This window comes from Diorhabda sublineata, chromosome 5 (assembly GCF_026230105.1).
Source record: "Diorhabda sublineata isolate icDioSubl1.1 chromosome 5, icDioSubl1.1, whole genome shotgun sequence".
NCBI classification, from domain to species: Eukaryota; Metazoa; Arthropoda; class Insecta; order Coleoptera; family Chrysomelidae; genus Diorhabda; species Diorhabda sublineata.
In genome coordinates this window covers 18,640,377-18,659,835 of record NC_079478.1, presented here as the reverse complement: position 1 = coordinate 18,659,835, position 19,459 = coordinate 18,640,377, and the positions used below count along the sequence as shown (strand labels likewise).

General features: G+C 31.4%; 1 protein-coding gene across 2 annotated transcripts in view; it reads right to left on the bottom strand.

Moving 5' to 3' along the window:
• The window catches only part of LOC130444408 (GATA-binding factor C), a 168,794-nt gene that overhangs the window by 104,146 nt on the left and 45,189 nt on the right, over positions 1–19,459 (bottom strand). The window contains exon 3 of one of the 2 annotated variants that reach the window (XM_056779527.1): positions 8,909–9,454. In XM_056779527.1, coding sequence (XP_056635505.1) covers positions 8,909–9,454 — 546 coding nt within the window. The remainder of the gene's footprint in view (positions 1–8,908; positions 9,455–19,459) is intronic. The other variant, XM_056779529.1, reaches the window with a different exon arrangement.

Below are 19,459 nucleotides of genomic sequence, written 5' to 3'. Positions count from 1 at the left end.
GATTTTGCGTTTTAAGGGCTCATTTCTTTACGAATGCGGAAGTTTGTGTTCAGTTACTTTGTTACGATATACCTTATCGTCTTTTGTGAAACATTTCACTTTCATCACATAGTTTGGAATGGTATAGATATGCAACAAGTATCAATAGGAACAAGAAATAGGGAATATAAAGATTAATTGACACTTTTGAGATGTATTTTGTTTTAAAAATACTCCAATAAAATGAATTGAATGATTTACTTTTTCCAATTCAGCTTTTTGTGTAAAAATGCTATGTATTTCACTATATTTTTTCACAAAAGAAATATAATCTCGCCCTGTCTGTTAAAATAGGTATATGTTAATATTTCAATCTGTATCAAATTTCCAAACACGAATTTCAAATCTTATATTGTGGGATGATTGATGATGACCTGCTCGAAAGATTCCATATGAACTGATTTGAATTTGAATTAGTTACTGTATGTTAGTTTTTATTACTCTTTATTTGAATGATAAACACTATTCAAAAAATGTTTTGTGATATTTGTTAAATTTACTGTTATACAACTACATTGTTGAGAAGTTTCTGTGAAAGATATTAAACTTGAAATCCCACGTACAGATTAGTGACGCATTAAGAATGTATATATGTATAGGTAACTAATAATAAATTTGAAGATTGATCATTTAAATCGAAATAACACCATGAAAATATTTAGATCAATCACATCTAAAACAATAAAAGACAGAATGAGGAGCAATAATATTAGAATTCAAAATTTAAGATACCGAAGATGGACCGAAGCTAGAAGAAGAACATAAAGAGATGTAAATTATAGACAATGATCATCTTATAAAAAATAAAAATCACTAAGAAAGACTATGTGAAGATCCTCAAAGCACTAATATGATATATTTGTTCATATCAGAATTTTGATTAGGCTACTTCTTTCATAAAATAAAACGTTGTAAGAGATGGTATAAAGAAAAAGATAAATAGTACTCAACCGTAATATGATAACAATGATTGGTTGACTTTATGGCATATGCCTTTGATTTGGTAAATTGAATAAGGCAAGTCCGTAGCCATCTTCTGCTTATTTCTACTACGCTTGTGATCTTCGGATGGTTTTCATAGAATATTTACACCATTGAAAACAAATACATTTGTAAGAGAAAAAATCTATAACACTTGATGTATAATAACCATTTTGAGAGAGAAGAAAAAATTAGGATATCTGTGCATCAAAATAAATTGCACACTGTTCACTACTACCAGTTTACCGAAACTAGATTTTGGATTGAACATTTTCGATACCATTACTAATGCATTACTGTTTTTCGCTATTTAGTTACCCTTCTTTGTCACCTTTATTTGTGATAGTGGCTCTGAAATATTCGATTTATTCCACTTTTTCTACTGTATAATTCTTATTTCCATTACAATTTTAGAAAATAACAGCTTTTTGGTTGTCTCTCATTACCATCTATTTTGTTTTTTCCCCGTTTCGCACTAGAGCACTAGTCAATATTCTGTTGCCTTGTCTTCTAGTAACTTGACTCTTTGAAGTTTTTTCCTGGAGCACTATGTCGTCCACATATACTAAACATTGATGTTTCATACGACTTTAGTATGACCACTTGAACTAAGTTAGAGAAAAGCTGTGGATAATGGTTATTCTTTTCTCAGACCTTTCCCTATATTAAATTCGTTAGAAGTACTGCTCTCCCAAAGTGAATTGCTTTCGATTTTTCGCATTGTTACTACAGAAAAACAATGTTTTCAGGACGATGCACTTTCTCATACTTCGGTGTGATCTCCAGCTAGTTTTCCCTGTTTCCTACTAGTTTTACTTTGTTATGGGAGAGAGATTTCTATCAAACAAGAAAGAAAGCAACTATTATTTGTAAGGGTTGAAAGGTAACTTGTTTCAAATTTACACAAAAATTAGAGATTTAAATTATGAAAACTTGTACGCGTAGTTTGAGAAAAACCTTGTGATACTCTCGTCGTTTGTTATTAAAGATTAGATTAGAAAAGTAAACTTGATGTCGAGACGTAAACGTGTATTATAAATTTTATTTAAATTGACCGTAAGATTAGCTGACAGTAGGCTTCCTGTTGGATATTTAGTTGAAATAAGAATTATTCGGCCATATGAATAAGCAATTTAATTATAATCTGCTATATTGCATTCATATTTATATACATACATATCGATTATTTATTCTAAACAGAGAGTCAGTACACAAAAGTTTATCGGTAATTAATACGCTTCAAGGTTTCTTTTTATAGAGGCATCAGTGAAGCACTTCATTTAGCAACATAAGCATGCAAAAATCCAAATAACGTCAAAGTATGCGGGTATTCGCGAAAAACAATAGTCGATCGTCCAGCACATCACTAATTAGACATTAGAGGGTGTCAGTTCCCACGCGAAAGAAGGCCGTGCTAAACAAAACAACTTCATTACGTAGTCACTTCTGGTGTCTTCGTTGCGATTTTTTCTAATTGTATTTCTGCACGCATACTCATGCGTCGAGATAGTATTTGAAATGGCGGATAGCCATTTTATAAAACGTACGAAGTAATTTATATCTATATTCATATCCTAAGAAATTATCATTAAAAGTCTTTATTTTTTATGAGTAACCCGGTTTATGAATATAAGGAACTATAGCTATATCTTTAATAATTAAAATTGAATTGATCAATGACAACTATCAGCTGCCACTTATCTCCTTTGTTGTTGGATTGAACCATTTTAAAACATTCTTTTGGCTGTGGCCTAAAGGGGTCCACTAGCCTAAGTTGTCTTTGAGTTAATATTGTGCGTTCAATTAACAGTGAGTAACATTAAGTCCGCCGTACCTACATGGACGTTGAATTCTGGTAAAGTATCTTTAAATTATGAAGCCTCAACACTATTTTTCCAGATGAAAATGCAATTTTGTCTCCTGGTAGATAGGAATTATGATAGTATCTAAAGCAGTTGTATATAAGATGAAGATAAATATTTGAAAATTATTGAAATAGTGTTTAGGTAGCCCCAGCAACATATTTTACCGAACAAAAAGGATTTTTGGTACCAATTGCTTATTCCTATTATAGAAGGAATCTGGAATTTTGAACATCGGTACCCAGCTTGTAACTGCCTGTTGAAAACCAGTACTCAGAAGGGTTATTATGGAGACTGTCAGCAGCTGTAGACTATAGGATTTCTGTACCCAACCCTTTTTATTACGTTGTCTTCTCGTATTGAGTAATGTGACGCAGTACACTTTGCCTAGTTTGTTCAATTCTTTGTTCCTCAACTGCCTCAAAAATCGACAAAAATATATCGTTATTGAATACATTTTTATTTATTATTTTTTTATCAACCTCATGAAATACAAATAGACAAAATTATAAAAATGACCTTGACTACTGTGATATCTGTCATACGAAGTATCAAATGTTTTTGATGTTTGTGAAGTGACAAGCTTTTATAGCAACTCATGCCTTTGGCATCATGTCTTCATCTTGAAATAAAACACAGAGTTATATGATAGTATCGAATTGCAAATATTTAAACGTTTCAAATATATTTTGAAAAATACTTACGAGAGTGCTTCACGCGCAACGTAAAAAAGTGAAAACAGCTGAAGATCTCGTGGTTTCACAAAAATAAACACGTGACTGTGTGAAGTTGCACACCAAAAAATTAAAATGTTGTTCTGTTACTTAAAAAAAAGCTGGCAAAAATATTTCATTGCAACCCGACAAAACTCAAATAACATAAATGGAAACCAAAAAAATAAACCAATATTATGACTAGAAAATGTTCATTTAATTTCGATAGAATATACTATTTGTTACATGTCATTTTTTAAAAGGAAAATTGTTCTTGGAAAAAATTTATATAGATAATTGTAAATTTTGAATGAAATATTTGAATATAATTGTTTAGATGGTTTGCAATTGTACTCAAGCTGTACAAAACAATATAATATAAACAAGAAGTACAAATATTCAGTAAATCTTAGTTCTCTTAAAATTTTACACGAGGAAGATTAACATCTTCATTGTTAAATAAAAAAAATTATACGATTTATAATGATAGGTTCGTAGCAATATTTTTTATGAATTAATAATTCTAGCCATAATAATAAAAAAACTGATTCAAATAAACTGAAAAGCGTGATATTCAGTGTAAATATTCATAACGCAACCTTATTTCGAAACACTTTATGAAACATCGATTAAATAATTGTGATAGACAAAATAATTAATGTTTATAACAACTTATCTTGATAGATAATCAATTTATTTACCTGAGAAGACTGATAGCGGATATTTTTCTTTATGAAAAAAGCCTTGCCACACGCATAATTCAGTGGTGAATAATCATCATTGTGATTATTAATTATGCATAATTAAGTTGTTACAGTTCATCTCTCTGAATAGTTATTAATGCAAATCAGTAAATATTATTGCTACAAGGAATATATTTCTATTTTAATTGGGTAGTTGTTACTTATTAGATTGATTTTCGAAGAATCCGATATATATTATGTTGAATATTATTCTAATTGATGTCAGATAAAGCCTAGTCATTATTTGAGCAATAAAATTTTTATATATTTCATAAATATAAAAAAACCATAAAACTGGTCTTAAAGACACAGTTATTTATGTGGATTTATTTGAGATCTGCAGGCAACTACAGTTGACACTGGCTAAATATATCCGACAAGTTAATAAAAACTAACAAACTAAAAATGAAATTAATCAGCTTTATTGGAATTCAAGAAACAGTGAAATTTCAATTATTATTTTATACTTGGTTTTGTTTGATCATTGGAAAAATACCGACTAAGAATTTATTTTTAATTTATACTTGAGTAATTTAAAGAATTAAGATCGTAATTTTATAAGTGAATAGAGAAGATGAAACTTTAGACCAGCTCAAACAGGGACTATATAAATACCTAAAATTTTAAAATTCATAAGGTTCTTCGACAGGTTTTCGGATAACAACTCCCATATAGGAAGTTACTAAAGTAGCATAATAATTGTATTTAGAAATCTAATGAGATAAAGTTGTTGATAGTGAACATTGAAAAAAGGTTTTTACAAAAATGCACATCAGAGAAGACTGTTTACATGGTTGGTTTGAAGAATTTCATCATGGTTGTGCATTCTTCAGTGATGAATGTCGAGAAGGTCTACCAAAGTCGATTGCCATTCCAAGAAAAAACGATGCTGTGCTTAACATGATTAAAGAAGATCGGCATCTCTCAGCACATCGCAGACTGCAATACAATCGATTTTACATGAACATCGCAGCATCCTACATCACGACAATGCCAGCTTCTACAAATCACGTGAAACAACTGGATATTTGAAAGAGAAAACACCGAATTAATTTTCTTGTCCTTCTAGATCACTACAAGAATCTTTTCAAAATTATGTTTCTACGATATCGACGTATGAAATTATTTCAAGACCTTAATGGCGAATATTTCAAAAATCTATAAAACATTTTCAAACGTGTTTGTTTTACTTGTTGTAAAAACTTGAAAGGCAACCCTCGTACGGTATTTCGTATCATAGAAACCTGATTTAGCAGGTTCCATCTTCAAACAGTTGTAAAGGTGGAATGCAGCAATGACTACGTGAAACTGGATACGATGGTACTGCAACGAAGGCTGAGTTAATATCTAACATCAAACTACATCGAGCCGATTACATTCAATACGCGGCGTCACACTTTTACGACTACCATGGTATCATAGCGGGCTTATTCTTTATAGAACTTGTTTGGGAAAGACAAAATTATGTGACGCATCACGATGTAACATTCCAAATTGCAGATGTGGAGGGAGCATTTGTTACGTACTGCAATAGATGGAATTAACCCAACTTCATGGGAAATAGCTATAAATCACGTTCCAATAAGAAATATATGGTCAGTTATTAAATAAATTGCTATTTATATTTCTAATATTTGGAGGAATGATTAATTCTATCAGTTTTTTACTAATTTCCTGTTATGCCTTATTCTTGTATTATTGAGCCGTAGTGGCAGCTCCCATTGCTTGACTCAAATATACATTTGTCTTCTTCTTTAAACTACTCGTCCATCTCTAGTCTACTATCAAGTTATATATCAAGTTTTACTATTGGATAGCATACCTGATATAAATTCAAATCAATTCACTGATTTCTACGTGTAAAAAAAGAAACAAAGTGGTTTGATTCTTAGTTAGGTTAAAGGCAGTAAATAAAGTACTTCTTTTGCCAGAAAATTAGAACTATACTGATACCAAATCCGAACAATTGGCTCCCAGAATAATGCTTGTTGTGTCTTGTAAATTTAGTCAACTCAACAAGCAATAATTTGAAATTGATTGTGTGCCATATTCGATTCTTTTCTTTTACTTCCACAAGCTCCTTAAAGCCGAGTGATAAATTTGCAATCTTATATCACAAAAACTAAATGGATAAATGTGAAAATCATTGAGTGTTTTGACATTTATCAATATTAGTTTTTAAATTGCTCATTCTAAATATCTTTTACCTTTCTAAGTAAAGTGTTTGTGCTTTGAGCCGCGGTACACTGATTATCACTATTAAACTAAAGAATATAAATTTAGAAAATGAACTAAAAAATGTTAAAATAAGTAAGTATAAGCACCCAAACCAAAGTTAGAAACAAACAAAATAAAAAAAAATCGATTGTGAATCTGCAACAGTAATTTATCCATACTAGGTTACGTAAAGGGAAAATGTTAACATAAAAATAGAAATGAAATGATTTTTCATATGAATAGACACTTTTTTTGAGAATGAGTTAGTTATTTAGTAGCTATTCGATATTTTTTGATACGATAATCAACAATGACGTTTAATGAGATACAAATAAAATTATTATTATTTCGATCAAAATAGTTTCAAATACGAATGCTTACAACGTTATGTTAACATTTGAAAAAATAAATGACACAGACGTTTTTGTCGTTCAAAAAATTTGTTAATTTAGACAATAATCACTCACTCTGAACAAGACAGTGCAATGAATCATTTTAGAAACGGTTTATGGTCATTAATTTGTTATTAGTAACAATAATTATTATAAATGATGATTATATAGGAGATTTTAGATGAAGAGAGTTTCATTGAACACAACAAATAAGGTTGTTTTGTTTTCATTAGTTGAAAAGGGTTCTTTACAAGTGAACATTATTTTTGACGCTTAAAAGTTAAATTTTCCTTTATATGAATGAACTAACTAGAGAATTTGGCAGAATATTAAGTTAGATTGATCGTGGTTCACTTGGAGGACCATTGTATTACCCTTTCCATAATTTGGAAACTTCGTTAACTACCTTTCCATCTTTCTTCGTTCAATACCATATTTTCAAGTTTTTCAAAACCAAAATGTTTTTCCAGTTTATTTTTAATAGTTGTCACCCTCTATTTCTGCAATATTTTGCCAACAGTGCAAAGTCCAATGGTCTTCTGGATTTAGTATTCCGTGAATACTCATTATTTTTTCTCTCTATATTTATCCTTGATGAAATCGCCCAGGATATAGTACAATCAACTCTGTTTGACTGTTTATCCTGATATTTGGCTCTGATTCCTGTGTCAATAGCATTTTTTAACAATTCAATCGGTAGTACTGTATCTGTTTTTTCGGCATTCTCTTCCATCGTCCCCCTTTTTGCCAGTTTATCTTTAGATTTCCCTCCCATTTAATAATATAATGTCCAGGTATTGAACAGAGGCTTATTTTAGTGTTGCGAATTTAAAAGAATACCTCGCGACAAATCTTTACCACTTTGATTTTGTTGTTTTTAATGTTATTATTTTAAAAGCTGCTTTGCTAGCTGCGCAAATTGTGGCTCTGTATGATTTTTTGATATTCAATTTATCTAAATATACACAGGCTCCAATTTCATTTTTTTAAAGAGCTATTTGCAATTCTTTTACACTTCATGATAAATTTTTCATCTCATTTATCTCTCAAAGAACTGTTTATTTTCATCTTTTTTTTTAAATCCGTTTTAGTGATATAAGTCCTTGTTATAAATTAATAGATATTTCATTCTATTTACCTATTTTACCCATTTCCTGCAGGATAGTTGTATGTCTATAACTCTTTTGCCTGTTTCCACTAAAGAGCACATTTTTAAGGTTGCACTTTCTACGTACAATTCTATAGGCTGTAGCCTAGGAATTGCTTCTAGTGTTGCTTGTGCAGTACTTCTCATGACTCAGGTGAGTTTATAGATTCACACCATACTACTGAACAATACATTATGGTAATACTTTGGTTGTAGTCCCCCAGTTTTTACCAAATATCCTCCTGCAGGTATAGAAAACCTTGACTCCTCTTTTCATTAATTCTTCAATTTCATTCTCCATGAAAATATGGATTCTAGTATTAAGATTCCTTTGAAAGGTGAAATTCTTGTCCATTCAATTTTCGTGTCGTGAACTCAGGTATTCTGTACTTCCTTAACAGAATTGATTCAATCTTTTTGAATTGGCTCACATTCCATTATTTTCAGCGTCCAAGGTGATACCTTCTAATGCCTTCAACATTTTCTGTGTCTCTACCTTCTCTAGTATAAAAGTTATTTGGACAAATTTGATGAAAAAATAAACAGTTTTGTACCAAGTTACAAATTTAATTGTTTTGGAGTAAATTCAAAAATAAATTGTAAAAATGTAGTGAGTGAAAAGAGAAAACAAAAATGATGAATTTCCGCAAGATTTGCGATTTTCCACAAGTAAATATTAATAATGAATTATTGTTACTATAATATCCCTTCAAATGATATCATACTGTGAACAATTTAAAGTAAAGTCATTATTGTCTACGAATAGCCTCGAAACATTAAATTTCACCGTCACCGAGTACCCCTTTTCGCTTACCGGCGCTCGTTCTCGACTTATTCCGGGGTTTATTCGGCGATTGAACACCGTGCGCCCCAGTATTACCCAAATGCTGCTTGTTAGGGGGCGAATAAGCACCCCCATGAATACCGTGGGCATACGCAGTCCCATACGTGCCTTCAAAGTTACCATTAAACATAGTGCCCCCTTCGTAATCACTACCTTCTCGCTGCTTATTATTGGATCCCCCCATGCCTGTAGGTTTCACATCCAATGCACAAGATTGGGGGTTCTCGTGCATGAAAGCTCCCATGGCAACTGAGACGGCACTTTGATATTCGGGACCTCCAGCAGAGGGCGCGACAGAATCCGGTGTAGAATCTTTGGGCGGAGTAGGAGGAAAGGAGAAAATGTTATGAGCTTGTGTAGGTACCGAACTGGGAGACTGAGATTTATCGGGATCGCCACCACCAAACGGTACCCATGGACTTGAGTGACCGAGGGGTTTGGTACTGTCCGACAACCAAGGATGGAGAGGAGCGTGGAAGTGAGGCCTACACACTTGTCCTGTCGTCATTCGGGACGCTGAAACAAAAAAAAAAGTTTAATAATATTTGTATTAGTTTGAATTTTAGTGCATTGTTCATATATTCGTAACAGCAGATCTCAATCACAAATTACATTATGAAATAATGATAGTTAGTGGCTATAATTTGAAATATTAATCTGACGATATTTCTTATGCAGCTAGAGAAGTGTCACCTAAAATTTAAGAAAGTAGGCTTATTTGATGATAAGAAATATTTTCTCTAAATGACAGAATATAACTTCAGTTGTGGTTTCAATTTTTAATCCAATTAATACCTCTTGTCTTTTCTGAAAATACTACACTGTGAAAAAATCTTGATTTTTATCGCAATCCCTTTTGAGAATTTAATAAAATTCCAAACGTTGGACTTAGTATGGGTCAAAAACATTACTACAAACCACTGCCTAACATTTTGTGACAAGGATATTTCTATTAGTGTTGCGTGAGGGTTGTCTTCTAATATGAGCAACATACTTAACTTCCTGTTCCATGAAATGTTTCAACAATGCTGTTTCCTTTCCTTCTTGCAGTCTTTTGAAATGTGTTTCGTTAAATAATATACATGCTTTTCACAACAAAAGTTTTCCGGCGTAACCCACCATCATTAGAATTTCTATCCATCTTTTTTCAGCTAAACGAGCCATAATAATGGAAAAGATATGACGCTAATTGTAAGACTGACATCTTACCATCTTTCACTATTGGTTGGGTGCTGATAAACCACTTCTGACACGGTATTTTGTCATGGTAAAAGAGATTTTTTTTAACATAACTTACGTTGTTTATTTCAAAATATAGATGTCACAACCTTATCAGTCAATTCTTGCGTTTTTGTTCCCTTCGGTCATTACTTTCAGTCCACTAAATTACAACAGCATAAGTTTTTTCTTTATGGTATCTATTTGTGAAGAGCTTTTGCATGCTCAAATTCTCATGTAAAATGTTATATCTACTAACTACAGATTTCCTGAGTCTCTCTGGGGAATTCACGACAACTTTAGAACAATCTAACACTGCAAACTTTTTTTTGTCAAATTCTGGATTGTTCTAGGAAATTCGTATGAATTTTCCGGACCTAATTATCTTCGGGCACTTTCCAAATAATATTGAAAAGAATTGTTCATAGTTACTTTATGAATTATATTATGAAATAAAATTATGAATTTTATTCAAATTGTTTAGGTTTGTTATAATAAATAAGTTTGAATTTGTGAAACCGTTAGTGCTATTCAAACTGAAGCACACTGTTTACATTACCACTATACGCGTTTACCTTCAGTCTCTGAAGACGATTATCGAAACGCGCGTCAGACAGTGTAATTGTGAGTGTTGGTGAAAAGAGTGTATTCAGTATTTTATTTTTTAATAAATGGTATATTTTCTTATTTCCTTGTTATTGTTTCTGTCTCAGGAAAGTTTTCTTATCTTGTATCATTTTCGCTATTTCATTGATGGTATCAATGACTTCATAATCGATTTTCCAAATATTCAGATGTCTGTCTTATGTAAACAGCATTACGAGTATCTAATATCACTTCTTTTATTTTTTTGTTGTTTTAGATTATACTTTATTGAAATATTTTAATAATATATTACATCCTTAGCAACTAATTCTGATATTATATTTATCGAAATAATTCAATAATTGGTATAAAAGTCTGAGTTTTCCGCCGGTTTGTTCAATTGTCGTGAAACATCCTGTATAACTAACGACAATCAAATATAATACAATAAGTGGTAATTTGGCAAAAAGCTACTACACCTACCCGCATAATCTACTAATACAGTACTCTCAATTCCCTACTCCCAACTATGCACATCTGCCAAAATATGCCCCAACCCTCTTCCTATTTGCTAACTTTTCACTCTCCATACACACGTTTTGCTATTGCGCGCCCTTCTAATACACAGGGATATTTAACCCCTCACCTGCCGGTCGCCATATTGAATCCACACCACAATGGCGGCTGATCCGCCCGGATTATCTGCCGATCCCATCAAAGATAGTCGCAGAGATTAGCGGGGATTCTAACGAACTTCCGCAGATGGTCATCAGAAAAGGGTTTTGAAATAGGGACTCTGCGTGTGAAAATTATACTCACATTTCAGTATCGTACTTGCAAATATTAGTAAATACAATAAGTAAAATTGGAAAATTCTTGTTTCTGTTATGAATTTTCAAATCCTCAATTACCAATTACAGTAACGGATAACTATAGTCGAAACTAGTTAAAATGTTATCACAGAGAAATAGTAGCAGTAGAAAAAAAAATTTCGAAATATCCAATAAAGTAATCCACAAATGGATATTTTTCATTTACAACATTGCGCAATGGTAAAGTGGTAAAAAAAGACAAACGAGATTTATAGTACGCTCTGGAGTGTATTAAATAACGTAGTACGATCTAAAATCGATATAGAAATACTCATTACGAGGGATAATCAGAATTAAAGGTTAGAAACCATAGGATTTTCAAACTTTTCTCACAATAACATAGATAGTTGTACTACTTTTGATGATAGAAAATCTTTCAGGTCCACTTTAATTTCTAAAACTTGTCAAATTTTCGTGGCATTACGTTAAGAGTAAAGTAATAAGTAAAGAGTAAATCCTATCCTGTGTTGGATATATTTTATAAATATATAAAAAGCCTATTGATTATATTAAAGCTATTATAAGATGTAATAATGCAGATTGTTCGGTAGTGACACATTTTTTTATACAATGGTGTTTTGATATGTTAATTTAGTAATGGGTTTGTGTCTGCACTTTTTCTTTACACAGAATTGGGGGTGTGTTCTCACATTCAAATTATTCCCGTCATACGTATATACAAAATATTCCTGAATAAACTATTGACAAATAAAAAATTATTGATTTACCGATTTCGAGTCACTTCTAATTCTATCACTTCTCCATATTTTAGTCACCATTTAAAACATTATATTTTTATAAATTTGGGCTTTTTTATTATTTTTTCTACTAAAGAACTGATTATAAATAAACAGATGTATTTAGATGATTGTCAATTTCTTTTTGCATTCACTTTTTGTGTTAAAATTATGTTAAACACAGATAACGTTCTTATTTTTTAATATAATTATTGTTTGCTTTTTAAAAGTGATAATTGAAATCAGATCAGCTACCACAGCCTTTATGTTAAAATGGACGGTAGCATTGAGGAACTGGACTCAGTACAGATCATCTTGGTAAATATTTCCACTGAAGATAACGTGAAAACTGTTTGTTAGAGTATTAAAGACAATCCATCTATCTAGAATTGCCGTCTTTCTAGTAAATTGGGCATTTCAAGAAAGACATTATGTAGTAATCTTCTTACCTCCAGCTTGTTCATCAATCCTCTCAATTTCTATATCTTCATAGCTATTTGTTTCCGGTTTCTCAACTCAATTATTCCCAAATCCATCTGCACCCCAGCCAACTATCTCAACAGTGGTCTTACTCTTCCTGTCCTGACATTCTTAGCATTCGGAACCAGCTATCTATATATGTTCCAGTCAACTTATTTTCTTCTGTCACTGTCACTGTCTTTTTTTTTACTATCAACAGCATTCTTTCGGTCCCTTTCATCATTATCATTTTCTTTATAGCATAAGTCATGATGGGCCTTAACGTTATTTTATATGTTTTAACTTTTGTTTTCATTTTTTTGCTCTTAATCATTTGTCTCCTGGCACCAAGTTGTCTATTAGCTGTTTGTATCTTCTTTCTTACTTCTTTCTGTACAATCACCATTGTTCATTATCATCACACCTAAATAGTAGGATTTCTTCAACACTTTAAACTTACATTTACTAGTTTTTACTCCGTCACTTTTTTTTTATCTTCACGCTACTTTTTATATCTTCCATCTTTTTATTAATAATTTATGATCCCATTTTTTGCCTGCTTTCATTAACTCCTCCAAGATTCCTTTCCTAACTGGAGATGTACCAATACAAAATTCAAATTGTGCAAACATTGATATCGCAAAATTACTTATAATGTCTGCAAGCTTAAGTTGATTGTTCAAATATCGTTTCTATGATGGATGGGGCGCACATCTATTTAATTGGCAATATAAAAATGAGATTGTAGATTTTGGGCTCTGAAAATTTAATAATTTAAGGGCAATATACACCCATCTAAAGGAGATTCTTGAGATTCTCATAGAACAAGTTCTGAAAACTTTTTGCACCCAATGACGAAACAGTATCCCAATTTGTGCTTTGAATAAAGGAGCACCTATCGGTGGACTATGGACTTGCTGAATGAAAATTGTGGTAAACATCTTAAGTCATATTTCCCTTGGCTGCCGTGTTCGCTAGACTGCGCTTGAATTTTTTTGTGTGGCTAAGCAGAATATGAGGAAGAAAAAAACGAACAGATACTACATGGTTCAAAAGATAGGTTTGAAATCACCAACCTCTGTATCGAAAAACGTTTCTGGATATGTGATATATAATATATATAAAATATGTTTAATATACAAAAAAATAATCAAAATTATTGATTACCATAAGAGTTATCCGTGTTTAACATTAGTATGTTTTATTTAACCCACTTTATGAAATTCTAAATTATTTCCTTGCATAATATTCTATTCTTTTAAACATAAACTAATTACAGTACCACTTTCACAAATTAGTTGATCGCGATCTCTCAATAATTTGAGTTTAATAACTTAATCATCTAATTAGAACCTTCAATTGTCAGATTTTTTTTCGTTATAACATTCTCCAGTTTCACAAAAAAAGTCTAATTTCATGTCTACTAATCTGTTTCAATGTTCTGTTTTACTAATCTGAGCGATTGCAGTATTGAAAAAAATATATTATTTTTGAATTATCTTCAGAGCTTGTGCCTACTAATGACTCCGTAAATTCATTAATCTAACCGCAGATCTCATGTTAAAATATAAGAGACTTCAAATTGAATTCCCTTGTAGACATTGATTCTAAAAGTTGGTGATTTACGACCCGTCTAATGACCCTCAATTTACATAATAGTCGACAAAAAATTGGCCCCCGGCGCCCATAAAACGGTCTGCGATTTAATTTGAATACAAGGCAGTGTGTTATTTCGACGGACCCTGTATGCAACATGTGCTTCAAATCATATACCACGTCTAGAAAACACCAAAGCTCTCTCTTGTTTATGCCAACTATACCATCATAAAGCGCATTTTCAGATTGGCATGCAACATAATATGGCGTGATCTGTGTACTTCGGAAAATAAATATGAAACTGTTACTACAGCGTTGTCAGATATAAAACATTATTCACGATGATCTTATTTTGTGAAATGATAACTAAAAATTGATGATAATTTAGGTAAAATTAGAACTTTTCACAAACTGTTGCTGTTCATATTGGAGGTTCTGTATTAGAAACATTGTACTGTTGATACTGGATTGATTACTAAATCTATATGTATAGACTTTGTCGTATTATACAGTAAATTATACATTAAAGATATAACGATTTCAATTAGTATTGAAACAATGCCACATGAACATTATTGAGTTGGAATATTGATTGCAATTCTACTTTTAAAGGTATAAATACGTTATCGCAGATAATTTATTAAAAAATGGACATTCTCTTATAAAAATATAATAATCATCTTAGCAATCAAATTGTAAAAGGATAATAAAGTATAAAAGCAACTGAAATCAAAGAATTGAGGCATATATCGAACATATTGGAAAGACAAAAAGACCACCTGTTTAATTGCATGATCTATGCGTTTTACCAATATAAGGGCTCAATGAGATTCTGCTTTTTGGTTAAAGGGAAAATGTGAATGTATCAAAGATCAAGTATAAATCGTGAAAAATATTGTCAATAATTGTGTTTAATTTTGTTACGCTTTTGAGCTCCGCTCTCCTTGGGCATGATAAAAGCGATAATCCCGTTAATCGTAGCATATTTCTTATAGATTTATAAATTTTTCTGCTAAATTTAACGCGACTCTAATTGAGTCCTGAAACATATCTTAATTTGGTGAACAATCTCTCAACATGGTTATGTTACTGGAAGTGTTTGTTTAAGTTGTTCAGGATATTTTTGAAAATTGACCATAAAATGAATAGAATTTGACCAAGACGACAAATCTTCTGAAAAATGTACTTTTTTGGACACATTGCAGATCACTTCAAATTTTTTACCAAGAACAGCCACTAGTTATATAATTATAAAATAAAAATAGTATTAAAACTTCAAATGACCAGTGTTCGTGCAAATCTTCACAATTTTTCTCATTTTCGCAACTATGAGAATAGGAGATTGAAATTTTGAAATGGTAAGACAAAGTTAGATTTTTTTGAGTGAGAAAAGAACAAAAAAAACTTACTTTCGCGATACATACTTGTGTAACAGACTTCTCCTGTCTAAAAAAATAGTTGTGCTTCTGAAATTTCACATCAAATTAACTGAGAATCGAAATTCACAATGTCATTCAATAAAATATACCCATTCAAACATATATTAGGGTAATTAAGTCCACTAAATAGGGGAAAACTACCACTACACTAACACACGTAATTAGACTTCATGACAGTGACAATGTTGATGTATTGATAGTATAAACAGTGTGTTCGGAATCAACGTTTCCTTCTAAAATTTTTAAATCTGTGACATGTTAGTAATTGTAGTCCCTGCGTCTATTATTTTCCAGATTGACTAGAGTTGTAGGGCTGTACAGCTCCGAAACATGGCGTGGATTTAGGGAACAAAATGTTTACATTCGGCAACATTGCTTGATAGTATTACGACCATTTTGCAAATAAAGTTGTATGCATGTTTATGTTTAAAAAACGACGATGATATACCCGTTTTCGTGTTTTCTGATATTTCGACTTCACGAAATCGGCATTTAGTTTCACTGGTTAGATGGTGACAAGATTAGATTATTTGCGATTACAACTTAGTTGAAATATTGACAATGTGATAAGTATATTTGAATTGTACAAGTTTAACTTTATAGATATTTAATGTGGGTACTACAAAATTAATTAGGAATTTCGTGGTGGTATGGAAGGAATGTAATAATGGGTTATTCATTATAAATAATTTCATTACATTACTAAAACTTGTGGATATCACGTAAGAATTGGCCAAACATTTGGAATAGATTTTACCTGGTATACTAGCTTTTATACAATACTGTTCAATATAAACGATTACTCAAGTCATGGTTAAATAATAAAAACTTTGTAGCATCAATTTTAATACCGAACATTTTGCACTTTCAGTTTAGGTCTCACCCGAGACACAAAATTGACGATATAGTATTTGACGATTAACGATAAGTAATGCAAAAGCTTGTGAAAGACTTAGACATCTCACAGGGCCCAGTGGTTTCTATTTTAAATGATCCCTTAGATATGAAAAAGCCTTCCGCACTGTTTGTAAATAGACCACACATGCAATCGTATGAAAACGAATATTGATAAAGTTTCAATCGCAATATGAGTGAGTTTTTGCTTCGTTTCTTAACTGTAGACAAAACATAGATCCTCAATAAGACACCAGAGATCAAACAACAGTTAAAACAGATCAATCAGCGTCAAATAATCCTAACGAACGCATGATGACCGTTTTTGTTGTAACACAAGGGGTAAAATCCAAATGATAATCTTTAAATAAGTCGTAGTGACATATTTAGGCACTTTAATACAACAACAATATTAAAGTTCATTATTACATCCTCTGTTCATTTTATTGTAAGCAAGCTTTCGATATGATATGGCTGAAGCATGGGGAACCATTGTCGACTTACACACAGTATCATTCTGAAAAAGTCGGACAAAGGAATATCCAAGGCAGCAAAGGTTTGATCGTACAAAATGATAATTAGACAAACTTCACTGTGTGGATGGGAGTCCTAGCCAAGAAGTGTGCTAAAAAATAGAAGTATGGGAGAGGAAAGCAAAAAAAATACTGGAAGACGTGACAATGAACAACGACACATATAAGCTGTGATATATAATAAGAAAGTTAATAAAAATGTTGATAAAACGGTTAATACCTTTATGTTTCGAATTAAACTGAAGAGAAATATATAATAAGAATAACCAATATATTTTTTGTTTAAGTTCGAATGTTTGGAAACGTTTGTGATATTAATAATAAACACACTACTCGTATTCACTTCTACACCAACTCTCACAATCACACAATTACAATGTGCGATTTTCAGTCTCTAAAGATAACGATAGTTATCGAAACGCATGTCAGACAATATAACAGAATAGGAGTAGTAATAGTGTGTTCAGTATTTATTTTCGATATATTTAAAATCAAAATCTTTGTATAATATATGTTAACGACATGAACGTACATTGCGGAAAATAAAGGCCACGGTTACATTTTCCAACTTCAGTTAGGATTATCAAAATGTCTCGATATTCTATTTTTGACATCAATATTCCATAAATTTATAAACATAACTTTTATAGCTTTTACATAGTACTACACCCTAGTCAAATTTTTGACTACTCACTACCATTTCAATTCAAAAAATGATGTTCTTGTTAATACTATTGTATCATTCCTGAAATTTGTCGTAATTGAATTTAATTATCGTTATTTTTTCATGACATCAAAATCTAATATACCATTTTAATGAAAAAAGGAACAACTCCTTAAAAAATATTATGTTTTGTATGTTTCCACTCGATAGTTTATAAAAATTAGTTGTCTAGTTTCGCTAGTGATCTAATTATCCGATAAATAAACCCGAGTTAATTAATAAGGTCGATGAAACGTTCAAAAGTAATTATTTTGTATATTTTTACCCACAATTTCTGTTTGTTTGAGAAATGAAAATGATTATACATTTCGAGCACAGTTGGCAATCTGATAACCATTAATTTTGGTGATTTCGGTGATTTGAATCTTGTACCTCATCATTTGAATTAATTAGGAGTTGCAGATGCGGAACACCGATACTATCTCTAGGAAAGTATGGTATGCACTTAGTAGGTTGTTGGTAAAATCCTATAGATAGACTTAAATACGGTGGTTTTAAAGCGTGGTAGTTTATATTCTCTAACGGTTCGTTGATTACGTTTTCTTTGGAAATAGTATACGGTTTGACTTAACTGAAAAAAAGTTAAGTAAACAACGGTACTACCAGTACTCAGAAAAACTTAATGAGAACAAAGATCACGTCTGTAAAACTGCGAGGGGAAAAAATGAAAAACCATCTATAGTTCACTAGAATTTCGATTTTTTGTAAATTATCTAACTCCATATATTTCTACTTCTACAGCTTTCGCTGCCTTTCTTTTCTCAAACACATCAACTAAATCCTCCTACTCTCCATCCCAAAGGTCACTTTTTCTTACCTTTGATATATGTCGACTAGAAAAGCTAATTAATATGAAATAAGAAGCTACTTAGCAAACTTTTTATGAACTGTACAGAACTCAGTAAGTAGCCGTTTGTACGAAATAACAATTTGATAAATCTGAAATAGCTTTTCAAAAATTCACAAGTGGAATTATATCCTATTCAGATTTTTCACCCCTTAGAAGGGAATTTTTCATGAAAGGAATCATTTCTTCTAATAAGTTGAACAATATCAACAGTAATGTACATCAAACTATTAATTTTGAAAAGTGTTGATATACAAATAACATTTGCAAACTGGTATGTCCATATTGAATAAGTTGATGGGATTCATCAGATATATTTTTTAATAATAATCAGTCTGTAACTAATATCACAAAACTACATTAGTTATTCAACAATATACTCAAAAACTCAAATTAGTAGATTTATTAAAAGTGTGTGCAATAATGGAGTGGATGCAATTAGTTCTTTGCTTTTGTCGTGGACACCCGCGTTCATTTTATTTCTGAATCTCTCAGTTCTTTCCATTCATGCAGGTCTAAGTCTCAAGATGTTTTGACGAAGTTATCCTTGATAATTAAAAAGCTAGTCGCCCATCATATTTCACATCTAGAGTAGCAGTTAATAGTTATAACAGACT